Source organism: Pristiophorus japonicus, chromosome 2, assembly GCF_044704955.1.
Source record: "Pristiophorus japonicus isolate sPriJap1 chromosome 2, sPriJap1.hap1, whole genome shotgun sequence".
NCBI lineage: Eukaryota > Metazoa > Chordata > Chondrichthyes > Pristiophoridae > Pristiophorus > Pristiophorus japonicus.
This window is the reverse complement of record NC_091978.1, coordinates 11,265,049-11,283,579: the sequence shown is the minus strand read 5'-3', so window position 1 is coordinate 11,283,579 and position 18,531 is coordinate 11,265,049. Positions and strand designations below refer to the sequence as shown.

The window sequence follows — 18,531 nt, the reverse complement described above, 5'->3', positions numbered from 1 at the left end:
CCAGGGTATTAAAAGAGATGGCGGAAGTTATAGCAGATGCATTCGTTATAATCTACCAAAATTCTCTGGACTCTGGGGAGGTACCAGCGAATTGGAAAGCAGCTAATGTAACGCCTCTGTTTAAAAAAGGGGGCAGACAAAAGGCAGGTAACTATAGGCCGGTTAGTTTAACATCTGTAGTGGGGAAAATGCTTGAAGCTATCATTAAGGAAGAAATAGTGGGACATCTAGATAGGAATAGTGCAATCAAGCAGATGCAACTTGGATTCATGAAGGGGAAATCATGTTTAACTAATTTACTGGAATTCTTTGAGGATATAACGAGCATGGTGGATAGAGGTGTACCGATGGATGTGGTGTATTTAGATTTCCAAAAGGCATTCGATAAGGTGCCACACAAAAGGTTACTGCAGAAGATAAAGGTACGCGGAGTCAGAGGAAATGTATTAGCATGGATAGAGAATTAGCTGGCTAACAGAAAGCAGAGAGTCAGGATAAATGAGTCCTTTTCGGGTTGGAAATCGGTGGTTAGTGGTATACCACAGGGATCGGTGCTGGGACCACATCTGTTTACAATATACATAGATGACCTGGAAGAGGGGACAGAGTGTAGTGTAACAAAATTTGCAGATGACACAAAGATTAGTGGGAAAGCGGGTTGTGTAGAGGACACAGAGAGGCTGCAAAGAGATTTGGATAGGTTAAGCGAATGGGCTAAGGTTTGGCAGATGGAATACAATGTCCACCTTGGAAAAAAAAACAGTAAAAGGGAATATTATTTGAATGGGGAGAAATTACAACATGCTGCGGTGCAGAGGGACCTGGGGGTCCTTGTGCATGAATCCCAAAAAGTTAGTTTGCAGGTACAGCAGGTACTCAGGAAGGCGAATGGAATGTTGGCCTTCATTGCGAGAGGGATGGAGTACAAAGGCAGGGAGGTCCTGCTGCAACTGTACAGGGTATTAGTGAGGCTGCACCTGGAGTACTGCGTGCAGTTTTGGTCACCTTACTTAAGGAAGGATATATTAGCTTTGGGGGGGCTACAGAGATGATTCACAAGGCTGATCCTGGAGATGAGGGGGTTACCTTATGATGATAGATTGTGTAGACTGGGTCTTTACTCGTTGGAGTTCAGAAGGATGAGGGGTGATCTTACAGAAACATTTAAAATAATGAAAGGGATAGACAAGATAGAGGCAGAGAGGTTGTTTCCACTGATCGGGGAGACGAGAACTGGGGGGCACAGCCTCAAAATACGGGGGAGCCAATTTAAAACCGAGTTGAGAAGGAATTTCTTCTCCCAGAGGGTTGTGAATCTGTGGAATTCTCTGCCCGAGGAAGCAGAGAAGGAAGGCTAGCTCATTGAATGTATTCAAATCACAGATAGATAGATTTTTAACCAATAAAGGAATTAAGGGTTACGGGGAGCGGGCGGGTAAGTGGAGCTGAGTCCACGGCCAGATCAGCCATGATCTTGTTGAATGGCGGAGCAGGCTCCTGTTCCTAATTCTTATGTTCTTATGAGCAAAAGCCTGGTCAAAGACATGTTACGGGCCGGATTTCCGGCAGGTTTGCGACCGTGTTTTCGGCGCGATTTGACCGTCCGCGGTGAAAGCCCGGTCGCAAAGTCCAGGCGGGATCCGCGGGTACCTGTTTGCGGCGGCGCTTCCAAGTACCACTGGGGAGAGATGTGCCGACGTGCAATGACACCAATTGCGTTTGGGATCGTGTTCCGGCTCTCTCCCGACCCGTACGCCGCACCCAGAATAACGACAGGTCAAACCTGTCGGTGCAGCCCTGCCAGCAGCGGTAAGTACCAAAACCTGCAAAAAACAGGAAGTTAAAGTTGTTATATTTTGATATTTTTTGCAGCAATTAGATGGTTAAGGGTCTTGGGAATGTTTTTGGAATTCCCCCCACCCCCCCCCCCCGCCCTTTCTCGCAGCGCAAACGGCCCCGGACTAAAGTTGCCAAATCTCGTGGTTTGCGCGATGAATGGTTGTGCAACGCCTCCCTTACCAATGCAGACATAAAGGCCAAAAGTTCGGCCTAGAAACAGTAGCGCAGTGCAAACGGTAATTTCCACGTATCGCGACCGTTTTCACCGAAAAACCCCAAGAGCCAAAAATCCCGAGATGCGGGAAGAATGTTCCCGATGTTGGGGAAGTCCAGAACCAGGGGTCACAGTCTAAGGATAAGGGGTTGTAGGGGAGGACGAAAACCCCCTCATTTTACCCAGAGGGCTGTGGGATCAGTCTGTGCTGTGAATTGAAACCGAGATGGTTTGACCTTGGCAGAGCAGTGATTGGACGGGGGAGGACACCGGAGGGCCAATGGTGGGACAGAGTCAGCCCGAAGCATGGGGCTTTCAAGCCAATAGGAGAGCACTTGCTCAAAAACTGTGGGACTGACCCATCGCCATTATCGGGCTATTGTCTTCCCCATGTTTACACTATGGAAGGAAATTATGCAGACCTTCAGAAACCAGGGAACCCAAAACAACCCAAGGGCCTACACAATGGCTACAGGAGGCCAACGCAATCAACACCCACTCAAACCTTGAGTAGGTTAACATCAGTGGAAAAAACCCGCAATAATCTAACACTGCTGCATTTTTCAAAATCACAAATCCCACCAATGGGAAGAATCGATTTCAGCAGGAGAGGCGGACTGGATAATCTGGCTATAAAAGGGGGTTTCTGACGCAGTGTGTGTGATTCCCTGCTCTCGTGATCCAACAACCAGCAAGCCTCTCGACACTGAAGGAAAACCAGTGTCCGAAGACACCAAAGATAGAAGAAACAAACCACCAGACTGCAGAAAGGCACAGTAGTGAGTATAACCTCCAACTCCCAACTCAGTTAGGCCAGGAAAGGTGGGAGGTTGGGCATTGTACTGCTAAACTTGTGTAAAGATTTTCGTTGTGTCCGTTTAGTGGGATTTAGGGGGATTGTTTTGTTGGTGTATTGCTGTTTGTTGAGTTACACCTTGTCAAATAAATTGGAAGCCTAAGTTCCTCTTGGAATCACCTTGTCTCAGTTCTGTTGTATTACATCTCCTGATCGTGAGTCTTATGTCAGAACAGTGTAAGGGAAGCTAGGAGCGCCTTGAAAACGCTCAACTGTGTGTCACAGTCTCTCCAGGGGTGCTCTTGCAGCACTCAGGGTACCTCACAGGCCAGGCATAAGCTGTGAGGGCAGAAGCCCAGAGAGAGACACCCAAGGCACAACAACACTCCCTGAAAACCCCTTACAGGGTAAGCCATTTAGGACCGAGATGATTTAAATTGGCTCCCCCGTATTTTGAGACTGTGCCCCCTAGTTCTAGTCTCCCCGACCAGTGGAAACAACCTCTCTGCCTCGATCTTGTCTATCCCTTTCATTATTTTAAATGTTTCTATAAGATCACCCCTCATCCTTCTGAACTCCAACGAGTAAAGACCCAGTCTACTCAATCTCTCATCATAAGGTAACCCCCTCATCTCCGGAATCAGCCTAGTGAATCGTCTCTGTACCCCCTCCAAAGCGAGTATATCCTTCCTTAAGTAAGGTGACCAAAACTGCACACAGTACTCCAGGTGCGGCCTCACCAATACCCTATACAGTTGCAGCAGGACCTCCCTGCTTTTGTACTCCATCCCTCTCGCAATGAAGGCCAACATTTCATTCGCCTTCCTGATTACCTGCTGCACCTGCAAACTAACTTTTTGGGATTCATGCACAAGGACCTGGAGTAGGATGGTCCAGAGTCGACCGCCTTTACGTGTCTCGGGCGTACGTTTCCTGCGTCCCGGCAGCCTACATGCGGCCGGTGCCGTGTTCGGACCACCACCTGGTGTGGGCAGAGCTCGCTTCGCTCCGCGCGAGGACGGGGTCCGCGTACTGGCATTTTAACAACCGGCTGCTGGAGGACGTGCGGTTCCAGGACTCGTTCCGTCGATTCTGGTCCGACTGGAGAAGGAAGCAGGGGGGCTTCCCCTCCTTGAGGCTATGGTGGGACGTGGGCAAGGCTCACGTCCACGTCTTCTGTCAAGAGTACGCGAGGGGGTCGACCAAGAGGCGGGCGGCCAGGGTCGGGCGCCTAGAAAAAGAGGTGCTCGACCTGGAGTCCCGTCTCGGTCAAGTCGTCGGGGACCCGGCCCTGCGGACGGTGTACGAAGCGAAGAAGGCCGCGCTGAAGGACCTGCAGCTCGTCGGGTCCCGAGGCGCGTTCGTGAGGTCGCGGATCCGGTTCCTGCGGGATCTGGACCTTGGCTCCCCCTTCTTCTACTCGCTGGAAAAAAGACAGAGTGTCCGTAAGCAGCTCTTGACGCTGCTGGCCGACGACGGCTCTCTCGTCTCGGAACCGGAGGGCGTCAACAACAGGGCCCGTGAATATTACGGGGCTCTGTTCTCTCCGGATCCGTCCAGCGAAGAAGCGCGTAGAGTTTTGTGGGAGGACCTGCCGAAGGTCAGCCCGGAGGGCGGTGAAAATTTGGAAGCTCCGCTAAGCCTGGCGGAGCTGACCGGTGCCCTCGACCGGCTCTCGAGGGGAAAATCCCCGGGGCTGGACGGGCTGACCGTGGAGTTCCACAGGGCGTTCTGGGACGTCCTGGGGAGCGACTACGCGCAGGTCCTGGGGGAAAGTCTGGCGACCGGGGAGATGCCCCTCTCTTGGCGCAGGGCAGTCATCGTCCTGCTGCCTAAGAAGGGCGATCTCCGCCTCCTTAAGAACTGGCGCCCGGTCTCCCTCCTCAGCACGGACTACAAAATCTTCGCCAGGGCGATGTCTGCTCGCCTTGGTGCCGTGCTGGACCACATGATCCACCCCGACCAGTCCTACACGGTCCCGGGCCGGACAATCCACGACAACATCCATCTGGTCCGGGACCTCATCCATCATTCCCAGGAGGCTGGTCTGTCGGTCGCCTTCTTATCTCTCGACCAAGAGAAGGCGTTCGACAGGGTGGATCACGACTATCTGCTCGGAACTCTGCGCGCTTTCAGGTTCGGGACGCATTTCGTCGCCCGGATCTGACTTTTGTACGCCGCCGCGGAGTGTCTGATTAAGGTTAACGGGTCCTTGACGGCGCCCCTTCGCTTTAGGAGAGGGGTGCGCCAGGGATGCCCCATGTCCGGCCAGTTATATGTCATCTGCGTGGAGCCTTTCCTGCGCCTCTTGCGGACGAGGTTGACGGGACTGGCTCTGCAAGGGCCGGGCGTGGAGGTCGTCCTCTCGGCTTACGCCGATGACGTGCTCCTCGTGGTAGAGGATCCCGCTGACCTGCAGAGGATGCGTGAGTGCCAGGAGATTTACTCGGCCGCATCCTCCGCCAGAATCAACTGGGAGAAATGTTCCGGACTCCTGGTGGGTCAGTGGCGGGTGGACTCCCTGCCGGAGGAGCTCAGGCCTTTTGCCTGGAGCACGACCCATCTCCTCTATCTGGGAGTCTACCTTAGCCCCGACGAGGGAGCCTGGCCGGCGAACTGGCAGGAGCTGGAGGCCAAGGTCGCCGCTCGCCTAGGGCGCTGGACAGGACTGCTCCGAGTGCTGTCCTACAGGGGTCGAGCGCTAGTCATAAACCAGCTGGTGGCCGCAATGTTGTGGTACCAGCTGGTCACTTTGACCCCTCCCCCTGCGTTTGTCGCCAAGATACAGAAGAAGCTGGTGGACTTCTTCTGGAACAACAGGAAGCACTGGGTCTCTGCTGCGGTCTTGAGTCACACGCTTGAGGAGGGCGGTCAGTCGTTGGTGTGCGTCAGCGCCCAGCTCGCGACTTTCCGTCTTCAGACCCTGCAGAGATACCTTTACGTCGAGCCCCCTCCTAAGTGGTGTGCTCTGGCGATGTATTTCTTCCGCCAGCAGCGCGACCTCAACTACGACACGCAGCTCCTGTTTGTGAACTTGGGGGGTGTCAGGACCACCCTCCGGGAGCTGCCTGTCTTTTACAGGGACCTCATCAGGGTCTGGAACAATGTCTCCACCAAGCGCAGCTCTCCGCCGGCTGGAGTGGCGGCCGTCCTGCAGGAGCCGCTGCTCGGGAATCCGTACCGCCACGACCGAGGTTTTATGTGGTGGTCGGAAGAGAGGGCTGTGGCTGGTGAGGTGACCAGGGTCAGGGACCTGCTTGATGGCGGAGGAGCGGGCTGGATGGCGCCAGACACGCTGGCGCGGCACCTAAATTCAGCCGACGTCCGCCACGCGGCTGATGCCATCGAGTCGCTAAAAACAGCTCTGGGCCCTGACTCCGTTAGGTGCATCGAGGAGGCTCAAGCACGTGGGGAGATCCCGTCCGAACTGACCCCCGTCCGGACGGAATTCCTCATTGGCGCCAAATCCCGGAACCTCCCTCGGGGGCCGGCGCCTCACAACTTGAGCCGCCTCGGGGAAACCCCCTCCGTGCCTTTCAGTTCCGCGCGGAGGGGTTTCCTGTACGGGCTGCTCCTGCACACTCTCAACTTTGCCATCCTCGCCAGCCGTCCGGACACGCCATGGCGTACCATCCTGCCGTCCGGAGGAGGCGGGGGTCCCCGATGGAGGGCACTCTATGAGGGAGACTTCCCACTATTCATCGGGGACTTGGCCTGGAGGGTGGTGCACGGAGCAGTGCCGTGCAACAAATTTTTAAGCCGGTTCACAGACTCCCAGGCCGCCTGCAATTTCTGCGGTCTGGAGGAGTCCGTGTTCCATGTTTTTATGGAGTGCACAAGGTTGCAGCCCCTGTTCCATTATTTGAAGGGGCTGCTCCTGAAATTCTGGCTGCACTTCAGTCCCACTCTCCTGATCTTTGGGCACCCTGTGCGGAGGGGAGCGGGTAGGTCCGAGGGCCTCCTCGTAGGACTGCTCCTGGGCACGGCCAAGGGTGCCATCAGCCGGTCCAGGCAGCGGGCGGTCGAGGGGGTCGTTCAACCTGACTGCCTGCCTCTCTTCCGCTCTTACATCCGGTCCAGGGTGTCCTTGGAGATGGAGCACGCGGTGTCCACCGGTACGCTCGTGCCTTCCGCGAGAGGTGGGCACCGGAGGGACTGGAGTGCATCATCACGCCCGGCAACCAAATTTTAATTTGATTTTACGTTTTAAAGTTTAATTTGTTTTAATTGCCGGTGCTTTTCGTGTCCCCCTTCCCTTTTATAGGGGGCACCGGGAAAAAAATTTGATTTTAGTGCCCAAAAAAACCCCCCAAAAAAACACAAAAAAAAAACAAAAAAGGAAAAAAAAAAGGGCCTTGTAAATGTCTGGTGTGTCATCCAGGTCGGGTGGCACGGTTTAATGTTTTGTTTTACAGATAAACTCTAAAAGAGTTTCATGCACAAGGACCCCCAGGTCCCTCTGCACCGCAGCATGTTGTAATTTCTCCCCATTCAAATAATATTCCCTTTTACTGGTGGATGACCTCACATTTTCCGACATTGTATTCCATCTGCCAAACCTTAGCCCATTCGCTTAACCCATCTAAATCTCTTTGCAGCCTCTCTGTGTCCTCTACACAACCCGCTTTCCCACTAATCTTTGTGTCATCTGCAAATTTTGTTACACTACACTCTGTCCCCTCTTCCAGGTCATTTATGTATATTGTAAACAGTTGTGGTCCCAGCACCGATCCCTGTGGCATACCACTAACCACCAATTTCCAACCCGAAAAGGACCCATTTATCCCGATTCTCTGCTTTCTGTTAGCCAGCCAATTCTCTATCCATGCTAATACATTTCCTCTGACTCCGCGTACCTTTATCTTCTGCAATAACCTTTTGTGTGGCACCTTATCGAATGCCTTTTGGAAATCTAAATACACCAATCCATCGGTACACCTCTATCCACCATGCTCATTATATCCTCAAAGAGTTCCAGTAAATTAGTTAAACATGATTTCCCCTTCATGAATCCATGCTGCGTCTGCTTGATTGCACTATTCCTATCTAGATGTCCCGCTATTTCTTCCTTAATGATAGTTTCAAGCATTTTCCCCACTACAGATGTTAAACTAACCGGCCTATAGTTACCTGCCTTTTGTCTGCCCCCTTTTTTAAACAGAGGCATTACATTAGCTGCTTTCCAATCCGCTGGTACCTCCCCAGAGTCCAGAGAATTTTGGTAGAAGGGCCGAATGGCCTACTCCTGCACCTATTTTCTATGTTTCTATGTTTCTATGTTAATCCGTCTCTACGCATCTTAAAGGAGGAGAGAGAGGTAGAGAGGCGGAGAGCTTTAGGGAGGTAATTCTCGAGCTTCGGGCCTCGGTAGCTGAAGGCACGGCCACCGATGGTGGAGCTGAAGAGGTTAGGTTTAGAGGAGCGCAGACATCTCGGGGGAGGTTGTGGGGCTGGAGGAGGTTACAGAGACAGGGACGGGTGAGGCCATGGAGGGATTTGAACAAAAGGACGAGGATTTTAAAATTAAATCTCCTGAGCAAGGCAACCAACCATGGGAACGGGCAGGGTTGGGTCAGAAAGATGGTGATCAGATTACCTGAAACTCTCCGGCTAGACCACCTCTGTAGTTGCACGGTTCGGCTTCCATTCCCATGACAACGGGAGCACTGCCAGTATGGCACCCTGCAATTCATGATTGTGATTAATTTTTGCTGCACGACTTTAAAAAAAAAAACGAAAATTCCAACAAACAAAGTGTACTGGAAAAGCAAGATACTGCGGATGCTGGAAATCTGAAATAGTAACAGAAAATGCTGGAAATACTCAGCGGGTCAGGCAGCATCTGTGGAGAGAGAAACAGAGTTAATGTTTCTGGTCTGTGACCCTTCGTCAGAACTGGAACAAGTTAGAGATGGAACAGATTTTAAACAAATGCAGAGGCAGGGAAAGTCAGGGGAGAGGAGGAAAGAACAAAAGGGAATGTCTGTGATAGGATGGAAGGCAGGAGAGATTAATGACAAAAGGGATGATCACAGAATCACAGAACGGTTACAGCACAGAAGGAGGCCATTCGGCCCGTCGGGCCCGAGCCGGCTCTCTGCAAGAGCACTTCAGCCAGTCCCACTCCCCCGCCCTTTCCCCGTAGCCCTGCAATTTTTTTCCTTCAGCTACTTATCCAATTCCCTTTTGAAAGCTGCGATTGAATCTACCTCCATCACCCTTTCAGGCAGTGCATTCCTTCTGACATGGAACAGTTTGTCTCGATCTACTCTGTCTAGACGCCTCATGGTTTGGAACACCACCATCAAATCTCCTCTCAACCTTCTCTGCTCTAAGGAGAACGGACTGAGTGTAATGTAGCCAAGTTTGCCGATGATACAAAGATGGGAGGAAAAGCAATGTGTGAGGAGGACACACAAAACCTAAAAAAGGACATAGACAGGCTCGGTGAGTGGGCAAAAATTTGGCAGATGGAGTATAATGTTGGAAAGTGTGAGATCATGCACTTTGGCAGAAAAAAATCAAAGAGCAAGTTATTATTTAAACGGAGAAAGATTGCAAAGTGCTGCAGTACAGCGGGACCTGGATTTACTTGTGCATGAAACACAAAAAGTTGGTATGCAGGTGCAGCAAGTGATCAGGAAGGCCAATGGAATCTTGGCCTTTATTGCAAAGGGGATGGAGTATAAAAGCAGGGAAGTCTTGCTACAGCTATATAAGGTATTGGTGAGGCCACACCTGGAATACTGCATGCAGTTTTGGTTTCCATATTTACGGAAGGATATACTTGCTTTGGAGGCAGTTCAGAGAAGGTTCACTAGGTTGATTCCGGGGATGAGGGGGTTGACTTTGAGGAAAGGTTGAGTAGGTTGGGCCTCTACTCATTGGAATTCAGAGGAATGAGAAGTGATCTTATCGAAATGTGTAAGATTATGAGGGGGCTTGACAAGGTGGATGCAGAGAGGATGTTTCCACTGATGGGGGAGACTAGAACTAGAGGGCATGATCTTAGAATAAGGGGCCGGCCATTTAAGCCAGAGATGAGGAGAAATTTCTTCTCTCAGAAGATTGTGGATCTGTTGAATTCGCTGCCTCAGAGAGCTGTGGAAGCTGGGAAATTGAATAAATTTAAAACAGAAATAGACAGTTTCTTAAATGATAAGGGAATAAGGGGTTATGGGGAGCAGGCAGGGAAGTGGACCTGAGTCCATAATCGGATCAGCCATGATCATATTGCATGGCGGAGCAGGTTCGAGGGGTACTGTATTTAATTCATCAATCTCTTTCAACCTGGCCTCAAGCACTTCATCTTGCTCAGCTTGGGTTTGATCCTGTTCATTTAATGCAATTTTCATATCTTGAATTATTCTCTCTTTTGCCCGAAGTTCTTTGGAAATAGTCTGAAAAAGATGTACAGCTACTCATGCTTCTATTTCTTATGTTCTTATGTTTTATGTTCTCCGGTCTATCCATGTAACTGACATCCCTCATCCCTGGAATCATTCTTGTAAATCTATTCTGCACCTTCTCTAAGGCCTTTACATCCTTCTTAACGTCTGGTGCACAGAATTGGACACAATACTTCATTTTTATAAAGGTTCATCATAACTTCCTTGCTTTTGTACTCTATGGAGCCGGTTTTGCTCAAGGCCTCCACCCGCCCAAGTGCCGCCCAAAGTGCCGCCGATGGCCGCCGAGGTACCTAACGGTACTTTGGGCGGGATATTCAGGGCTGAGGTCCCTCGAAGGTCGGCGGGCGGCAAATGGACGACGTACACCGCCAATCTGGGCAGCAGCGGGCGGGAGCTCTCATTCTCGGCGGCAGAGGCGCTTGCCGCCCAAGTGCTGCCGAAGATGGAGTCGGGCCCACGGAGGGTCGAAAAGCTGGGGGGAAAAAATCAACAACAAAAAATAAAAAAACTATCAGAAGACTTTCAGGGGACCTCATCCAGGTATGCCGCAGTAGAAAAAGAATATTAAAATGTTCACTTACCTTTTTTTCAGCTCCTTCATACTCACCGTCGGGGACAGACCAGCCTCCAGCCAGCGGCCCACCCCCCGTTCTGTCGCTGACTCCCGCCCGCAGGAATCTGGGAGCTCGGCGGGCGGAACTCAGTTGCGCGAATCGGCCGTCCGCTGACGCCGGCGGGCAGTTCCCGCCGACTCTCCCCTCCCGCCCACTCCAGGCCACCCCGAAAGGGCACTGGGCGGATCTTGCAGAGGAATGTTGACGGCAGTGGGCGGAAGCAGGTGGTGAGTGATGAATTTCAGCCCCTCTGCCTCTATTTATAAAGCCCAGGATCCCACATGCATTTTTAACTGCTTTCTCAACCTGTCCTGCCACTTCAACGATTTGTGCAAATACACCCTGTAAAGTCCTGTCCCCTCAGTACAGATTCACACGAGGCATGGAGTGAAGTCAAGGTCACTCTGGACCTGCACCTTTTATTTCACAGCTCTGGAATGCTGCACTTGCCTGAGATCTGACCTTATATACCTGTCTCTTGCAAGTGCACCCCTGGTGGTAAGGTATGCTGGTGGTTACAGGTCATATCTTATTACAGTCATGTATAGCATGTTAGGATACAGTTATATATAATAATGTAAGATACATGACATCACCCTCCCCCAAGATCTTATTGTCTTTATAGTTTCAGTCTCTCAGGTGGTCTACGCTCTCGCGTGGAGCGTCTGAGTTGTGGTTCAGTTGTTTGCCTTGGTGTCTGTTTTTCTTTGGGTGTGGTTGCTGGTATCTCGCCTGGGCTGTCTGTTTCGATTGGTGTGATTGTTGTTGACTCGCCTGGGCTGTCTGTTGGGATTGCCCTTTCCTCAGGTTGTTCCCTCTGTCTGTCCACCAGGTGTGGTGCGAGTTCCACATTGTAGTCTGCCTCTGGTTCCGCAGTGTTGTTGGTAAATCTGCTTTTGACTTGGTCGACATGCCTCCAGCAGGTTTTGCCATTGTTCATTTGTACTACCAGTAGCCTGTTTCCTTCCTTGCCCGTTACTGTCCCTGCAAGCCATTTGGGACCCCTGCCATAATTTAGTACAAACACTTTGTCCCCTATCTCATTCCATCTCTCCCTCGAATTTCTGTCATGGTACTCAGTCAGCTTACGGCGCTTTGCCTCAACGATTTCGTGCATGTCTGGGAGGATTAATGAGAGCCTTGTTTTTAAAGTCCTTTTCATTAACAGTTGCGCGGGGAGGATCCCAGTCAGTGAGTGCGGACGAGATCTGTATGCCAGCAGCAGTCGCGACAGGTGACCCTGCAGCGTGGGACCTTGGATTTTAAGCATGCCTTGTTTAATGATTTGCACTGCTCTCTCTGCCTGGCCATTGGAGGCTGGCTTGAACAGTGCCGTCTTGACGTGATTTATGCCGTGGTAAATTATAGAATCTTGGAATTCTGCGCTGGTGAAGCACGGACCATTGTCACTGACCAATATGTCAGGAATTCCGTGTGTTGCAAACATGGTTGCGAGGCTCTCCACAGTGGTGGAGGTTGTGCTCGAGTTTAAAATGGTGCATTCGATCCTCTTTGAAAATGCATCTACAACTACGAGGAACATTTTGCCCATGAATGGGGCCGCATAGTCTACGTGTACCCGCGACCGCGGTTTGGTAGGCCAGGGCCAGGGGTTCAGGGGAGCCTCCCTGGGGGCATTGCTGAGTTGAGCACAAATGGTGCACCTTCGGACGCAGAGCTCCAAGTCCGTGTCAATACCAGGCCACCAGATGTGGGATCTGGCTATGGCCTTCATAAGAACGATCCCCGGGTGCTCGCGGTGGAGCTCCCGGACAAATGCCTCTCTGCCTCGCAGAGGCATGACTACTCGGCTGCCCCACATCAGGCAGTCTGCTTGTAGTGATAGCTCATGCATGCGCCTGTGAAAGGGTTTTAATTCCTCGGGGCAGGCATCGCGAGCCTCTGCCCAGTCAGTGGTTAGGACACATCTTTTACTAAGGATAACGTGGGGTCGCTGGCCGTCCAGGCTCTGATTTGGCGAGCCGTCATGGGCGAACCTGTGGACTCAAAGGCATTGATTGCCATGACTATCTCACAGTCCTGTTCGTCAGACCCTTCCGTGGTCACCAGTGGTAGCCTGCTGAGTACATCGGCACAGTTATCTGTACCTGGTCTGTGCCTTATGGTATAGTCGAAGGACGCCAGCATGAGTGCCCACCGTTGAATTCGCGCCGAGGCGTTGCCGTATATTGCCTTGCTCTCAGATAGGAGAGACGTGAGGGGCTTATGGTCGGTTTCTAACGTGAACTTGGCCCCGAAAAGGTATTGGTGCATCTTTTTGACACCATACACGCACGCGAGCGCCTCCTTCTCTACCATTCCGTACCCGCGCTCCGCCCGCGAAAGTGACCTGGAGGCATAAGCTATGGGTTGTAATTTGCCCTCACTATTGACATGTTGCAAAACGCACCCGACCCCATCCGCTGACGCATCGTATGCGAGAACTAGCTTTTTACCTGGATCAAAGAAAGTCAAAACACTGTTGGAACACAGAAGGTTGCGTGCCTTATTGAAGGCACGTTCCTGGGTGTCCCCCCAAAACCAATTGCACCCCTTCCTGAGTAGCACATGGAGAGGCCCCAGCAGCGTGCTAAAGTTCTGCATAAAGTTCCCAAAGTAATTGAGTAGCCCAAGAAAGGCGCACAGTTCTGAGACATTCCAGGGCCTGGGTGCCAGGTGAATTGCTTCTGTTTTGGACTCTGTTGGGCGGATTCCATCAGCGGCAATCCTTCTGCCCAAAAATTCAACCTCGGGTGCGAGAAACAGGCACTTGGATTTCTTGACTCGTAGGCCTACCCGATCCAACCGCTTCAGTACTTCCTCCAAATTACGGAGATGGGAGTCGGTGTCCCTGCCCGTGATAAGTATGTCGTCTCGAAATACAACCGTCCCCGGGATGGACTTGAGCAGACTCTCCATGTTGCGCTGGAATATGGCAGCTGCCGACCTGGTGCCGAATGGGCATCGATTGTACATGAAAAGGCCTCAATGTGTGTTAATGGTGGTGAGTAGCTTGGATTCTTCGGTCAATTCTTGCGTCATATACGCAGATGTGAGGTCTGGTTTTGAGAAAAGTTTACCTCCAGCCAATGTGGCAAATAAGTCCGCCACTCTGGGCAACGGGTACTGGTCCTGTCGGGAGACTCTGTTTATGGTAGTCCCCACAGATTCGTAGGGATCCATCAGGCTTCATGACTGGGACGATGGGACTTGCCCAGTCACTAAATTCCACAGGTGATATAATGCCTTCCCGCAGAAGCCTGTCTAGTTCGTGTTCAATCTTTTCCCACATCACTTAGGGTTCAGCTCTGGCCTTGTGATGGACCGGTCTAGCATCCTGTGTGATGTAGATTTTGATTTTGGTCCCTTTGAAAGTGCCCACACCTGGCTGAAAGAAATGTTCAAATCGCTTTATAACTGTTGAGCAGGAGGTCCGTTCCTCTAATGACATGGCATAGACATCATCCCATTCCCAGTTTAGTTTTGCCAGCCAGCTTCTCCCCAGCAGTGCTTGGGGGTCTCCGGGGACAATCCACAGGGGAAGTCGGTTCACTGTCCCTTTGTGTGTGACAGAGAGCATGGCGCTGCCGAGGACTGGTATGATTTATTTGGTATAGGTCCTTCGTTTGGTGTCAACCCTTGTGAGTTTTGGTCTGTCTCTTTTATGCGGCCACAGTTGTTCAAATTGTTGAGCGCCCATGAGAGATTGACTCGCTCCCGTATCCCGTTGAGTAGGACCCTCATCATTATAGGAGGCATCCTGTTGTAGGAGCAGTGGCCATTGATCGAGTTGATCCGCTGTACACCGGTGTCCCGGGTGCTGTCCCCTCCGTCTTCTGGTCCGCTTTCCGACCCATCCGATTCGTATACCAGCCGAGCTGCCGTTTTTTTGCACATGCGTGCCAAATGCTCTGTATATTCACAGTTCCTGCAAACAGCCTGCTGAAATCGACATCCCCTTGACGAGTGCCCACCCCCACACCTCCAGCACAGACTGCTTTCATTGTTCCAAAAGAATGAGCTGCGTCTGGCTGATCTCTCTTGAGCTTCTCTCAGTTTGTAGTTGATTGCTCGCATTGTGGGTTGATGAGGTGTGAACGGCCGCTCCTGTGGCCCTTGATGGCTTCTGGTGCCACTGCCTGCTGTCGAGAGCCTGTTCTCCCAGTTTTGTCTGTGTGTGGGGGTAGCAGCTTGTTTAATGCTGTGAACTCCTTGTTCCGATATTTTGTTCGTCGTCAAACCTGCATTGTAAATCAACCTCGTTTCTTCTTCCCCTACGAAGAATGTCTGTGCAACCAGTGCTGCTGCCTCTAAGGTAAGGTTCTTGGTCTCTATGGGCTTTCGGAATATGCCTGCGTGGCCTATTTCTCCAATGAAAAAGTCTCTCAGCATTTCTCTCCTCAGTTCATCAGAGAACTCACATAAACTAGCCAACCTCCGAAGTTCCGCCACGAAGTCAGGTATGCTCTGGCCCACACAGCGTCTGTAGTTGTCGAACCTGTGTCTGGCCATGTAGAGGCTGCTCACTGGCTTCAGGTGGTCTCTTACCAGTGTGCTCAATTCTTCAAACGACTTGCTTGCTGGTTTTTTGGGTGCCAGCAGATCTTTCATTAAAGCGTATGTTTTCGAGCCACTGCTGGTCAAGCGATGGGCTCTTCTCTTGTCTGCTTTGTCGTCTCCTAACCAGTCTTTGGTTACAAAGCTTTGCTGGAGCCTTTCTATAAAGTCCTCCCAATTGTCTCCAGCATTGTACTTTTCATCTGATCCGTTGTTTGCCATTCTGTGGATTCTGTAATCCCGTAACTCGTCGCCACTGTAAAGTCCTGTCCCCTCAGTACAGATTCACACGAGGCATGTAGTGAAGTCAAGGTCACTCTGGACCTGCACCTTTATTTCACAGCTCTGAAATGCTGCACTTGCCTGAGACCTGTCCTTATATACCTGTCTCTTGCAAGTGCATCCCTGGTGGTAAGGTATGCTGGTGGTTACAGGTCATATCTTATTACAGTCATGTATAGCTTGTTAGGATACAGTTATATATAATAATGTAAGATACATGACACACCCCCAGGTCTCTCTGTTCGTGCACCCCCTTTATGTTGTACCCTTTAGTTTATATTTCCTCTCCTCATTCATCCTATCGAAATGTATCACTTTGCACTTTTCTGTGTTAAATTTCATCTGCCTGTCTACATCCTCCTGAAGTCTATCACTCTCATCCTCACTGTTCACTATACTTCCAAGTTTTGTGTCATCTGCAAATTTTGAAATTGTGCCTTGTACACCCATGTCTAAGTCATTAATATATATCAAGAAAAGCAGTGATCCCAGTGCCAACCCCTGGGGAACACCACTGTATGCCTTCCTCCAGTCCGAAAAACAACCGTTCACCACTACTCTCTGTTTCCTGTCACTTAACCAATTTTTAACCAGGCTGCCACTGTCCCTTTTAGTCCATGGGCTTCAAATTTGCTGGCAAGCCCATTATGTGGCACTTTGTTGAACGCCTTTTGGAAATCCATGTACACCACATCAATGGCATTGCCCTCATCGGGGGGGTTGTCCCATATTAAATGGAGGACTGTGTGAGAGTGTGAGCATGTGTGATTGCATGAAATGTGACTGTCTCTCCGTATCTGTGTGTGAGATAAAAACAGAAAATGCTGGTGTGTGAGTCTTTGTCCCTGTCTTTATCTGTGTCTGTGACTTACTCAAATTTAAAATTCTCATCCCCGTGTTAAATTAACTCCACAGCCTCGCCCCCTCCCTATCTCTGTAACCTGCGGCCCTGCAACCCTCTGAGATGCCATTAATATATATCAAGAAAAGCAGTGGTCCTAGCCGACTCCTGGGGAACACCACTGTATACCTTCCTCCAGTCCAAAAAAAGACTGTTCACCTCCAGTAAAGATAAAGAAAAAAAGGGAAGCTTATGACAGATACCGAGGGCTAAATATTGCAGAATCTCTACAGGAGTATAGAAAGTCCAGGGGTGAAATCAAAAAGGATATTAGGAAAGCAAAGAGAGAGCATGAAAAATTCTTGGCCAGTAAAATCAAGGAAAACCCGAAGATGTTTTATAAATATATTAAGAGCAAGAAGATAATTAAAGAAAGGGTAGGGATTATTAGAGACCATGAGGGTAATCTGTGTGTGGAGGCGGAGGATGTGGGTATGGTTCTTAATGAATACTTTGCATCTGTTTTCACAAAAGAGAGGGGCGATGCAGACACTGCTATTAAGGAGGAGGAATGTGAAATATTAGATGAAATAAACATAATGAGAGAGGAGGTATTAAGAGGCTTAGCAGCTTTGAAAGCGGCTATGTCCTCAGGCCCGGATGAAATGTATCCCAGGTTGTTAAGCGAAGCAAAAGAGGAAATAGCAGAGGCTTTGACCATCATTTTCCAATCCTCTCTGGCTACAGGTGTGGTGCCAGAGGACTGGAGGACTGCTAATGTGGTACCTTGTTTAAGAAGGGAGAAAGGGATAGGTCGAGTAATCACAGGCCAGTCAGCCGAACCTCGGTGGTGGGAAAATTATTGGAAAAAATTTTGAAGGACAGGATAAATGTTCATTTAGAAAGACACGGATTCATTAAGGACAGTCAGCACAGATTTGTTAAGGGAAGGTCGTGTCTAACTAACTTGATTGAATTTTTCGAGATGGTAACCAGGAGGGTCGATGAGGGCATTGCGTATGATGTAGTGTATATGGATTTTAGCAAAGCTTTTGATAAGGTCCCAGAGGGCAGATTGGTCACAAAAGTAAAAGCCCCATGGTATCCAGGGCAAAGTGGCAAGTTGGATCCAAAATTGGCTCAGAGGCAGGAAACAAATGGTAATGGTTGATGGGTGTTTTTATGACCAGAAGGATGCTGGGGTTCCGCAGGAGGTATTAGGTACTAGGTCCCTTGCTTTTATGATATACACCAATGATCTAAACTTGAATATAGTGCGTGTGATTAAGAAATTTACAGATGATACTAAAATCGGCCGTGTGGTTGATAATGAAGATGAAAGCTGCAGACTGCAGGAAGATATCAATGAACTGTTCAGGTGGGCAGAACAGTGGCAAATGGAATTTAATCCAGAGAAGTGTGAGGTAATGTATTTGGGGAGGGCTAACAAGAAAAGAGAATACACATTAAATGGTAGGACACTCAGAAGTGCAGAGAAACAAAGGGACCTTGGAGTGCATGTCTACAGATCCCTGAAGGTAGCAGGCCAGGTAGATAAGGTGGTTAAGAAGGCATGCGGAATACTTGCCTTTTTTAGCCAAGACATTGAATACAAGAGCAGGGGGTTATGCTTGAACTGTATAAAACACTGGTTAGACTACAGTTGGAGTACTGCGTCCAGTTCTGGTCATCACATGTTATGTATGCAATAAATGTTCAAACTGAGTACTGTTTAACTAAGCAAGGTATGACCTTGCCTGTGCTTTATTTAGTCCCAAAGTGACTCACTCACAAAATGGCTGGCCTTTTATACCAGAGCAGCACCATGTGCGTGCTGCTCAGTGGCCTCCAACAATGACGCCATCTGATGGCTACAAACAGCATGTACATACATGACACCGCATTATAGGAAGGATGTGATTGCACTGGAGAGGGTACAGCAGAGATTTACGAGGATGTTGCCGGGAGTGGAGAAT

At 50.2% G+C, this 18,531-nt stretch overlaps 1 protein-coding gene across 1 annotated transcript in view; it reads right to left on the bottom strand.

The window, feature by feature from the left end:
• The window catches only part of LOC139228420 (protein O-GlcNAcase), a 104,862-nt gene that overhangs the window by 19,748 nt on the left and 66,583 nt on the right, over positions 1-18,531 (bottom strand). Inside the window, exon 12 of the mRNA XM_070859522.1 lies at positions 8,446-8,531. Coding sequence (XP_070715623.1) covers positions 8,446-8,531 — 86 coding nt within the window. The remainder of the gene's footprint in view (positions 1-8,445; positions 8,532-18,531) is intronic.